Raw genomic sequence first — 12,494 nt, 5'->3', positions numbered from 1 at the left:
TCGGCCTTATCTCAATCGAGAAGATTAACTCGTTCTCAGTTTCTTTCTTCTTCTTCTTCTTCTTCAGTATTCTTCTTCTTTCTCTTTCTTCTTCTTTTTTCATCTCTCGGTTCTTCCTCTTCTTCTCTTTTTGTCGATTTCAGTTGAGCGTAAATTACATATGAATGATTATTAGAAAGTGTATAGATCGAGGGTTCGAAGGAGTAAGTGATTATGCTGTGGTTAATTGAACACGGGAAGAAGATGATAGTGTTGTTTCTGTAAATCGAAGTTAGGGTTTCTCAAGATGAACTGGAAGTTCAATTAGTGTTGAATAAGAAGAATTAAGGAGTAGGTTTAGCCGATTTAGAAACGGGGTGAAGTTAATTGGATATTACAGAGCAGTTCATGAACAAATGGAGAATTAGGTTTTGTAAGAGTAACTCGGGGAAGCTATAAAAGATGAAATTGATAATTAGGAAAGGGGATTTGAGATGGGTATTGACCAATTGAGTGAATTAGGGTTAAGTATGAAGAGTAATTCGATATTGATGGATGATTTGAGTTTTATGAGTTGTGATGAAGATCTAGTTTGTGGTGGTGTTACTGGTAGTCGAATTGAGAACCAATTGATCTGATGGGGTGATGATGATCTTGAGATGAATTACTGAACCAAGCAAAGGCAAGGTAGAATCGGATTCAACTGCAGGACTCAGTGGTTCAGTTGAAGTTGAACTGAGGTAATTGCTCTCTCAATAATTTAGTAAGGTTATTGATTTCAATTAATAAGTTTATATGCTATGGATGCTAATGATGATTATATGATGAAACATAAGTTTATAGTATGTTGAATCAGGTGAATGGGTACTATCTGAGTTGGGGATTGGATGAGCTGTTGGTTATGAAATTAGTGTTGTTGTTGGTAAGTACAAATGGTGGTGATATTGGTTTGGTGTTGTGGTTGTTAGTATTATGATTGCAGTTGAAATTAAGCTGATTGCAGGTTTGTGATGTGAATAGCAGGTTGGGAGGTTATGATTGATATAGTGATGATGTTGTTGTTGAATCTATTGTGATGTTTTGGTATGCAAGGAAAGGTTTGTTGTAGAAAAATTGTAATGGTTCTGTCGAGTTGAAGTTAAAGATTATGGAGTTAGTATGGGGAGTTGTATCTGATTATGGAGCTGGTATATAGTTGAAATTCTGATAGTGTTGTTGTGTTGCTAATGACTGAGTTGTGGTGATGTTTGAGCTGGATTACGAAGAAGTGTGACTAAAGTTAATTCGTGGTATGTACAGGTTGATCTAAGGCTTGCAGTTCATGAGAATGGGGTTACTGAGTTTATAGCTTGTACCACAGGAACTGAAAATGGGTTGGCTGGTGTTGTAGGAAGAAACTAAATGTGCAGAGTGTGGAGAATGGATGGCTATGAATTATGTAGATGACCTGCATCTAGTGGATTGAACTATAAGAGTTATGACCCGGCAAAAGAAGAATTTGTGATTGAAGTTTTGGAATGGGGTTTAGGTGTGTGTGGAGTTGAATCTCTCTTGTAGGAGGTTAGAAATGCAATTGCAGGTAAAGTTGTATTTGTGTTCGTCATTTTGTAGATTATAAGTTGTTTCGATTGAATGAAATGTTTAATGTTTCAATTTATAGAATCAGATAGGTTGAAGTTATGTAACTGTAATGGAATTAGGCATGTTAGTCATCCTAGTCAGTTTAGATGACTCACCTGAATCAGTCTTGGTGACTGAGTTAACCCACTCCTGACTCATTGTCTCTGTCTTGAGTTGGATCGTTGACCAATTCCTGTTTGACCTATTTTACCTTGACTAGTTGACCCTGGACTTGACCTTGAACTGACGTGGAATGTTAGTTGACCCTTTGACCATCATTGACCATTAGATGACCCAGTTGGGTCGGACCTTGTGCTAATGGGCCTATTTAGTATGCTTGGGCTTGGGTTTAGTGTTCCTATTTGATGTAATGGACCTTTATGGTCTGAATCAGCATTTGTTTTCTTCTACAAAGTTGTAGATGTTTATAAGACTTAGACAATGGATTATAGAGCCAACCCAATTGAATTAGTAAACCTTAGCTTTGGGCGTAGAACCATTAGATAGACTTGCATGATTCTTGTGTGAGCCTTTTGGCTAGATTCTTAGACTTCTTCTGTGATTAACAGTTAGTATATTAGCAACGATCGATTCAAAGGATGAACCGGTGGATCATGGATCTCGAGGTAGGCGTGGCTTGTCATCAAAAGAGGTGGGAATCGATAACGAACTCTCTTGTATTCATTATTGTTTTAAAAATCAATCTTGGTGTTGTGAAATTCATGCATATCTTTGTGTGCTTTGTGTGGTATGAGATGTGTACCGACACAATATCAGTATTCTAATGAGTGTGGTTAGCACGAATATTACCTAATGAGTGTGGTTAGCACAAATATTATTCTTCCTTTATATATCAGTATTCTATGGCTAGGACGATACACCGCAATATTACCTAATGAGTGTGGTTAGCACAAATATTATTCTTCCCTTATGTGCGGCAACACACATCTCATACATGAATGTTTACTGTTATTTATGGATGTCTATGAAGAAGTTTCTACTTTGTGTTTTACTGTCTTTTCGTGTATTGTCGACTTTCGATATAACCTGCATTGTTTTTCGAATCATAATAATGATTACTTGAAAACTTGTTGTTATTCCTACGGGGCACCCATTTTAGGGATGATGTGCTCACCCATTCCCACTTTCCTTTTCAGAGACAGATCAGAGTTGCGCAGCGAAAGCTTTGAGAGTTGATATCGTTATTTGGTTAACCTCTATTATGTTTATTATATTGCATGTTATAATTGTAAACCAAATGGCTATTGTATATGTATCATTTGAGAGGAGTTCTTGTATATATATTTCTGAGCGGGGATAGTTTTTGGGTTAAGCTTTGTAGCAGATTTCTTAATTGAATGTTAAGTAAATGTTTTAGATTTTTAGTATCTCTTTATCTAGTTAATCTCTTGGATTAATCAGCTGCTAGCTTAGGGGGCGCTACAGACTTGGTATCAGAGCTCACTATTAGATCTTACATGGGAAAAGATAGAAATAGCCAATGCCAGTTAGTGAACTAGATTGGTTTAGAATTGGGTTGGGTTGTGAGATAAATCTTAATCACTAAAAGCTATCAATAATTAAAAGATTTTGTTTGATTGATTGACTCGTTTGTTTGGTTGTGTGTATAGTTAGTGAAGTAAAAATTGTAGGGTAAACCAGTAACTTTAACTAATTGGGATTTGGGAATAATTAATTTAAAAAATATGAACACGTACACAATTTAATACGAAAATTAGTGAGTTTAGTATTATTGATAGAATGTTACATAGAAATTTATTGAATACCTTGGCTTATACATAGAATCAACAATTTCTAACTTCATAAATGTTAATATATTCTTGGAACTTAGTAATATGTGTAAGAGTGGTTAGAATAATAGCCAACCATCAATGTATACAATCAAAATATTATAATAGTAATTCTAAATGAAAATTGTAGTAATAATAATATTTGGATGCTTAGAGTAATATTGAACTTAAAAGAAAATAAATTCGTACATTAATAAGACACATTTGAAAATAATAATAGTAATATTTTGATAAATATATCGTTAAATCATTCTAAAATAGTACATGAATTTAAAAGTTATTTAGTATTGTTTCAGTTGGAATTAAAATTCGATTTCATTAAAATAAATAAGTAATAATGATTACAAATAAAAATAAAGACATGTGCTTTGATGTCACTGGGGTTTCACCGTTCTCTAAAGGAGGTAACCGCAGTTTTACTCCAGGCCATGCCATCTCTGCAGCCATTACTCGCAAACGCAACAAATATGTTTCCCTATGTTCGTCCTTTGGTTATGAATTCGGTGTTTTGGCGTTCTCGACTTTGGGGGAGTTGAGTGATGACACCATTGCTTTCATGAAGAGACTGAAGAATTGTATGGCTTGTCATGATGTAAACAATAACTTAGGCAGTTCTCCGTTTCATAGGCTAGGTATTATTATTCAGAAAGGCGTGGGTGCGCAACTTGTCGCGCGCCTCCCAGCCAAATCTTTGTCATTAGACGTTTGCCTTGAATAAAATCCTTTGTGGCATCTTTCAATAAAAATAAATGAATAAATAAATATATATAATAAATAATAAATAAAATAGATTTTGATGATAAAATTGTTTAAAATAATGTAAATTATTTATATACTTTACGAAGTAAATTTATCATAATTACACTAATTAAGATAGAAGTTAAAGACTAATTAATCTTAATAAATTATTATTTAGTTAATCCAGCACTGGGGAATAGTGAGGTTGGTAATTCTGATTTGTCCAGGTGATACTTGTTACGTAGTAGGCACTGTCGTGCGTCATGAACCTAGACATGGCAACTGCATTCTTGTATCACTAGGAATGGAAGAGAGACTTGCTTCTATTAGTGAACTGATAGATCCCAAATTTTACTTAGAAACTTTATTATAGAGTATTTTCTCTCGTAATTAGAACCAGTAACTTTTTGAAATGGAAATTAGTATTTTGAACCTAAATCCACAAATTTTAGTTGTAGAAGCCATTTAGGTTTGCGCTTTGTTTATGTCGTTTGCGCTTAGACAAGAGATAGAATTATTCTTTAAGGTGGGGAGTTTTGAAGACCAGAAAGATGGTTTGATTTTCGAGGACGAAAATGATTAAGGTGGGGAGAATGTAAAGACCCTCAAGCTCGTCAACACTATTAGACCGGTCAAGTATGAATTAGCTGATAATAACTCGATTAGTTTAACACGAACGATAATTAATAGGAACTAATCTAACAATAATTTAGATTCGAAACTAGTATCATCGAATAGGTCTCGAAAAGTTACGCATAATTGACTACTCAAACGTGTCATTTGGATACCGGACAAAGAAGATATTATCAGTTTTGCATGAAGGGAAAATTAGTCACTTTGCTTTAAACCGCTTGGCTGCCCTTATCATTTGGTCAGGTGCCTTTAGCAAACTCGTTCTCAGTTTCTTTCTTCTTCTTCAGTATTCTTCTTTTCTCTTTCTTATTCTTTTCTCTTTCTTATTCTTTTCTCTTCTTCTCTTTTTGTCGATTTCAGTTGAGCGTAAATTAGAGATGAATGATTATTAGAAAGTGTATAGATCAAGGGTTCGAAGGAATAAGTGATTACACTGTGGTTAATTGAACACGGGAAGAAGATGATAGTGTTATTTCTGTAAATCGAAGTTAGGGTTTCTCAAGATGAACTGGAAGTTTAATTAGTGTTGAATAAGAAGAATTAAGGAGTGGGTTTAGCCGATTTAGAAACCGGGTGAAGTTAATTGGATATTACAGAGCAGTTCATGAAGAAATGGAGAATTAGGGTTTGTAAGAGTAACTCGGGGAAGCTATAAAAGATGAAATTGATAATTAGGAAAGGGGATTTGAGATGGGTATTGACCAATTGAGTGAATTAGGGTTAAGTATGAAGAATAATTTGATATTGATGGATGATTTGAGTTTTATGAGTTGTGATAAAGATCTAATTTGTGGTGGTGTTACTGGTAGTCGAATTGAGAATCAATTGATCTGATGGGGTGATGATGATCTTGGGATGAATTACTGAACCAAGCAAAGGCAAGGTAGAACCGGATTCAACTGCAGGACTCAGTGGTTCAGTTGAAGTTGAACTGAGGTAATTGCTCTCTCAATAATTTAGTAAGGTTATTGATTTCAATTAATAATTTTATATGCTATGGATGTTAATGATGATTATATAATGAAACAGAAGTTTATAGTATGTTGAATTAGGTAAATGGGTACTATCTGTGTTGTGAATTGGATAAGATGTTGGTTATGAAATTAGTGTTGTTGTTGGTAAGTACAAATGGTGGTGATATTGGTCTGGTGTTGTGGTTGTTAGTATTATGATTGCAGTTGAAATTAAGATGATTGCAGGTTTGTGAAGTGAATGGCAGGTTGGGAGGTTATGATTGATATAGTTATGATGTTGTTGTTGAAGCTATTGTGATGTTTTGGTATGCAAGGGAAGGTTTGTTGTAGAAAATTTGTAATGGTTCTGTCAAGTTGAAGTTAAAGATTATGGAGTTAGTATGGGGAGTTGTATCTGATTATGGAGCTGGTATATAGTTCAAATTCTGATAGTGTTGTTGTGTTGCTAATGACTGAGTTATCGTAATGTATGAGTGGATTACGAAGAAGTGTGACTAAAGTTAATTGGTGATATGTACATGTTGATCTACGGCTTGCAGTTCATGAGAATGGGGTTACTGAGTTTATAGCTTGTACCACAGGAACTGAAAATGGGTTGGCTGGTGTTGTGGGAAGAAACTAAATGTGCAGAGTGTGGAGAATGGATGGGTATGAGTTATGTAGATGACCTGCATCTAGTGGATTGAACTATAAGAGTTATGACCCGGCAAAAGAAGAATTTGTGATTGAAGTTTCGGAATGAGGGTTAGGTGTGTGTGTGGAGTTGAATCTCTCTTGTATGAGCTTAGAACTGCAATTGCAGTAAAGCTGTATTTGTGTTTGTCATTTTGTAGATTATAAGTTGTTTCGATTGAATGAAATGTTTAATGTTTTAATTTATAGAATCAGATAGGTTGAAGTTATGTAACAGTAATGGAATTAGGCATGTTAGTCATCCTAGTCAGTTTAGCTGACTCACATGAATCAGTCTTGGTGACTGAGTTAACCCACTCCTGACTCATTGTCTCTGTCTTGAGTTGGATCGTTGACCGATTCCTGTTTGGCCTATTTGACCTTGAATAGTTGACCCTGGACTTGACCTTGAACTGACGTGGACTGTTAGTTGACCCTTTGACCATCATTGACCGTTAGATGACCCAGTTGGGTCAGACCTTGTGTTAATGGGCCTGTTTAGTATACTTGGGCTTAGGTTTAGTGTTCTTATTTGATGTAATGGACCTTTATGGTCTGAATCAGCATTTGTTTTCTTCTATAAAGTTGTAGATGTTCATAAGACGTAGACAATGGATTATAGAACCAACCCAATTGAATTAGTAAACCTTAGTTTTGGGCTTAGAACCATTAGATAGACTTGTATGATTCTTGTGTGAGCCTTTTGGCTAGATTCTTAGACTTCTTGTGTGATTAACAGTTAGTCTATTAACAACGATCGATTCAAAAGATGAACCGGTGGATCATGGATCTCGAGGTAGGCATGGCTTGTCATCAAAAGAGGTGGGAATCGATAACGAACTCTCTTGTATTTATTATTTTTTTACAAATCAATCTTGGTGTTGTGAAATTCATGCATATCTTTGTGTGCTTTGTGTGGTATGAGATGTGTGCCGACACAATATCAGTATTCTAATGAGTGTGGTTAGCACGAATATTACCTAATGTGGTTAGCACAAATATTTTTATTCCTTTATATATTAGTATTTTATGGCTAGGGAGATACTCCGCAATATTACCTAATGAGTGTGGTTAGCACAAATATTATTCTTCCCTTATGTGCGGAAACACACATCTCATACATGAATGTTTACTGTTATTTATGGATGTCTATGAAGAAGTTTCTACTTTGTGTTTTACTGTCTTTCCGTGTATTGTCGACTTTCGATATAACCTGCATTTTTTTTCGAATCATAATAATGATTACTTGAAAGATTGTTGTTATTCCTATAGGGCACCCCTTTTAGGAATGATGTGCTCACCCATTCCCACTTTCAGTTTCATAGACAGATCAGAGTTGCGCAGCGAAAGCTTCGAGAGTTGATATCGTTATTTGGTTAACCTCTATTATGTTTATTATATTGCATGTTATAATTGTAAACCAAATGGCTATTGTATATGTATCATTTGAGAGGAGTTCTTGTATATATATTTATGAGCGGGGCTAGTTTTTGGGTTAATCTTTGTAGCAGATTTCTTAATTGAATGTTAAGTAAATGTTTTAGATTTTTAGTGCCTCTTTATTTAGTTAATCTCTTCGATTAGTCAGCTGCTAGCTTAGGGGGCGCTACACCTATACTATCACGTTACCTATTCCATCTGAGATCCTGTCTAGACCAATGCCTGCTAAGTATAAGACGCCAAAGTTCAAATTGTTTGAAGGAAGCGGCAACGCGACAGAACACATGCACCGCTTCACAATGTCGCTTAATGAATATGCTCAAGACGAGGTTGTGTGCATGAGAGAGTTCGGAAAAACTTTGACAGGAAACGCCTTCACTTGGTATATTTCTTTGAAACCCAATAGCATCCGGTCATGGGATGAGATGCGACAGGCGTTTATGTAAAAGTTTTACTCCAAGCCTGTAAAGATTTCCATTTTTGATTTGGGGAACACCAGACCGCGAAGAGGAGGGAGACTTAATCCCTTTGCAATACGCTTTAGAAGCGAATCTCTCAAATGCCGAACTGAGGTGCTTGAAGAGGAGTTGGTGAAGATCTGTATATCTATGCTTGAGCCCAAGACACGTCGAATGTTTGAGAACGCTCAGTTAACAATGTTCGCTGATCTCGAAGAAGCGTTCGCTAGAACCAATGCGACTAACGAAGAAATTGAAGCGACTAAGAAATCCTGGTCTCATTCGGTTGCATATGCTAAGGAAGATATCTCGGGGGCGTCAAAGAGGCGAGGGCCACCTGGCAATGACAACAGACGAGGTAAGAGGAGAGCAGAGAAAGAAGCGCCTGATTTCCCGTGCTCATATGAACAAGCAGTTGGGCTATTAAAAGAATGGATCATGAATGGCGACATCACTCTCCCAGAGCCTAGAAAGGCCCCAACTAAAGCGGACAAGCGTAGTCCACGTTACTGCCTATTTCACAGAAGAGTAGATCACCCCACTAGGGAGTGTCGAACCTTCAAGTGGGCGATTTACAACAAACAACGAAATGGTGAGGTAGATGTGGAGGGCGACAATGCCATACAAGACAACCCGCTACCTGACCATGGAGTGGCAGCCCTAACTCACGATCCTAGAGAAGAAGAAGTGTGCTCAATGGATGTGGCTGGAGGCGAAGAAGTATATGCAGTATCATCTAGCGGCACGACTGAACAAATAGCTGAGACGGTGTCAAGAAAGATGCTATTCGCGAATTTCTTTGATGCTCTAGGCTTCGACACCGCTCAAAGGCATTTGGCTTCAATATTTCTGACTAGGATTGCGGCTAGGGAAGACGTGAGCGCTTACTTGGATAGAAAGTATCCACTTCCCACTAACGTTATAACCTTTACTGAGGAGGACAGGGCAGTAAATAGCGATCATACACGCCCACTGTATCTCACTGCCAAAGTAAGAAAGGATACCTTCAAGCGGGCGTTCATCGACACTGGTGCGTCACTCAACTTGATACCTCTACATATTCTGAAGAGCATTGGCGAAAAAAAGGCCGAAATCAAGAAAATCCAAACAAGGATCCAGGGCTTTGGCGGGCTAAGCCAACACACAATTGTGACAATTAATCTCGAAATCAAAGTCGGACCAATAAATGCGATTGAGCCCTTTCATGTAATGGATGTCAACACAGCATACCATATTCTATTGGGAAGGTCGTGGCTGCATAAACATGTAGTAGTGTCATCTACTTATCACCAATGTATCAAATTCATTCTTAAAGGAAAGCAGAAGAGAGTCCGAGCGACTGAGAATCCGTTCTCCGCAGACGAGGCGTGTTACGCAGAGGCGGCTTTCTTCGATGGGTTGAGTGAACCAAGCGAAGTTGTGACTCGTATTCACTCGATCCCGATTCCTTATTGGGGAAAACTTATCAAGAAGGAAATTCCAGCCAAGGGAGAAAGAAAGACTATGTGGAGGCGGACAAGCGACGTTTTCGAAAAGTGTCCCGCCCAGATGGGCGTCACGTATATCGATTATATCAATCAGCCGGGGACGCCTCGGCAGCAGAAGTCAATCTCGCAAAAGCAATGGAAACTTTAAAAGTTGAGGATGTTCCCCACGCCTGGGAAAGGATGTCGAAGAACGCACAACCCAAGCATGTAGAAGCAACGAAAAGGTGAACTTGGAAAAGGAAGAAATCCCGAAATGGATAGATCTTGGGGCGGATCTATCGGATGAAGAGAGTCGAGAAATACACGAGTTGTTGAAAGAATACATGGATATTTTTTCCTGGTCTGATGAAGACATGCCTGGTTTAAATCCCGCCTTGGTCTGTCATGAACTCAAGGTCGATCCGAGCAGTAAGCCAATAAAACAACCTCGACGCCAATTCCATTATGAAACAGAGGCACAAATTAAAGATGAAGTAAAAAGGTTGCTAGACGCAGGATATATCAAACCTATACATTATCCAACATGGCTTGCAAACATTGTGCCAGTAGAGAAAAAGAACGGGACCATTCGATGTTGTGTGGATTTTCGAGATTTGAACCGCGCCTGCCCGAAGGATGAGTTTCCTCTTCCCACCATAGATACGACAATGGATGCGACATGCGGAAATGAATTGTATGCGTTCATGGACGGACAAAGCGGTTATAACCAAGTTAGAATGAAGGAAAGCGACGCCGCCAAAACAGTGTTCTCCACGCCCATAGGGAATTTTTACTATGTTGTCATGCTCTTCGGGTTGAAGAATGCTGGCGCAACTTATCAATGGGCGATGACGTCGATTTTCCACGATATGAATCATGAGATTGTCGAAATCCATGTGGATGACCTCGTCGTTAAGGCGAAAAAACGAGGGGACTTCGCCCAGCATCTTCGTCGAGTCTTTCAGCGGTGTCGGAACTTAAACTTGAAAATGAATCCAACCAAGTGCGCATTTGGCGTCACTACTGGAAATTTTTTGGGATATGGGAGGAGCTAATCTCATTCCGATTTACTACCTCAGCAAGACACTGAAAGATGCAAAACTGCGATACATTCCCGCCGAGAAAGCATGCTTGCCATTAATTCTAGCGGCGCAGAAAATACGCCACTATCTCCTGAAACATAAATGTTATGTAGTAGCAGCGGCTAACCCAATTGTCTACTTGACAACCAAGCCAATCCAATCAGGCAAACTTGCATGTTGGTCGATGCAGCTGTTGGAATTCGATTTCACACCAATACGACCTCAAGGGGTTTGGGGTCAAGCGATCGCAGACTTACTTGCGGAACTTCCAGGATCAGATACTTCTGAAATACACACTGACCTGCCAGGCGAAATCGCTTCGGCGGAAGAAACACCGCCCCAGAAATGGAAGATATCTTTTGATGGATCCTCTTATGGAAGTAACGGGGGCGCTGGAATAATCTTTGAATCCCTTGAAGGCAACATCAAACCGTACGCTTACAAGCTCGACTACCCATGCACCAATAACGCTGCTGAATACGAGAGTTTCCTCATTAGGATGCAGATGGCGCTGGAAATGGGAATTAAGGACTTGGAGGTTACGGGCGATTCAAGACTCCTTGTAAATAAAATGGAAGGCGACTTTCGCATGAAAGAACCAACACTAGCAGTTTATCGAGATAAAGCTCAAAGGCTAATGCGACGTTTCGACCGCATTGCCATAGAACACATGGGACGCCTGGTAAACAAGCATGCAGAAGCATTAGCAACAATGGCATCAAAGCTGCAAATGTCGCAAGGGGATAGAGAGGTCATCACCATCATCAAGAAAACTTCACCCATGGCCCTGAAAGAAAGAGATGCTATGGAAGAACTGGACTGGCGCCGTGTGATAATAGCAGATCTAAAACGCCCGCCGGAAGAAAGACAATTATCGTGGAAAACGCTAAAGGCTTATACGCTTCTAGAAAGAGATTTGTACTTCATCACAACGGGGGACGGATTGTGCCGTTTCCTTGGACCAAATGAAATTAAAGAGAAGCTGGAGGAAATACACGCTTAAACATGCGGGCACGCCACGTCCATAATGCTACATCGGCGCATCCAACGAGCCGAGTTCTACTGGCCAGACATGGTTGAACAAGTGAAAGCTCTCCAAAACAGTTGTGTAACTTGTCAAGGATCCCCTCAAGAAGCCGAAGTTTGTGTTTCCGAGGAGGATGGAGAAGACTGGCGAGAACCTTACATCGAATACCTAAGAAACGGTAGCTTACCAAGCGATAAAAAGGCCGCCTTTAGGTTAATCAAGAAATCTGGCAGATACTTCGTCCTGGATAAGAAATTATTCCGCAAAAGTTTCAGTCATCAAACTCTGACATGTCTTGGCAATGCGGAGGCCCTCCAAGTCATGGAACTAACACATGATGGCGAGCATCAAGGGAAGGCGGGACTGTTTGCGCAAATCTACGAAGCGGGCTATTACTGACCTACGATGGAAAGCGACACAGCTGATTATGTCTGAAAATGCGAGCAGTGCCAGATCCATGGAAATTTGATCCACGCTCCGCATACCACACTGCACAATATCGCCGCACCCTGGCCCTTCCATACTTGGGGGCTAGATATCATCGGTCTCATCACGCCAAAATCCTCTAAGAAACACGAGTACATTATAAAAACA

At 38.9% G+C, this 12,494-nt stretch overlaps 1 protein-coding gene and 1 long non-coding RNA gene across 2 annotated transcripts; both read left to right on the top strand.

Moving 5' to 3' along the window:
- Positions 1-12: 12 nt before the first annotated feature.
- Positions 13-2,981, top strand: LOC113356820. The gene is made up of 3 exons (XR_003363228.1): positions 13-1,558; positions 2,169-2,251; positions 2,757-2,981. It is a non-coding gene; the product is annotated as an uncharacterized LOC113356820 (long non-coding RNA).
- Positions 2,982-10,832: 7,851 nt separating this feature from the next.
- LOC113359738 lies at positions 10,833-11,876 on the top strand. Its single transcript, XM_026603323.1, has one exon. It carries the CDS (start codon positions 10,833-10,835, stop codon positions 11,874-11,876), a length of 1,044 nt encoding a protein of 347 aa, XP_026459108.1.
- The last annotated feature ends 618 nt before the right edge of the window (positions 11,877-12,494 follow it).

This window comes from Papaver somniferum, chromosome 3, assembly GCF_003573695.1.
Source record: "Papaver somniferum cultivar HN1 chromosome 3, ASM357369v1, whole genome shotgun sequence".
In the NCBI taxonomy this organism is placed as follows: Eukaryota; Viridiplantae; Streptophyta; class Magnoliopsida; order Ranunculales; family Papaveraceae; genus Papaver; species Papaver somniferum.
The sequence above is the reverse complement of the archived record's forward strand: the minus strand, read 5'-3'. Positions and strand labels throughout refer to the sequence as shown.

Coding starts and splice junctions, on each gene's coding strand:
- LOC113359738 (XM_026603323.1), top strand. CDS start 10,833: ATGGGAGGAGCTAATCTCATTCCGATTTACTACCTCAGCAAGACACTG.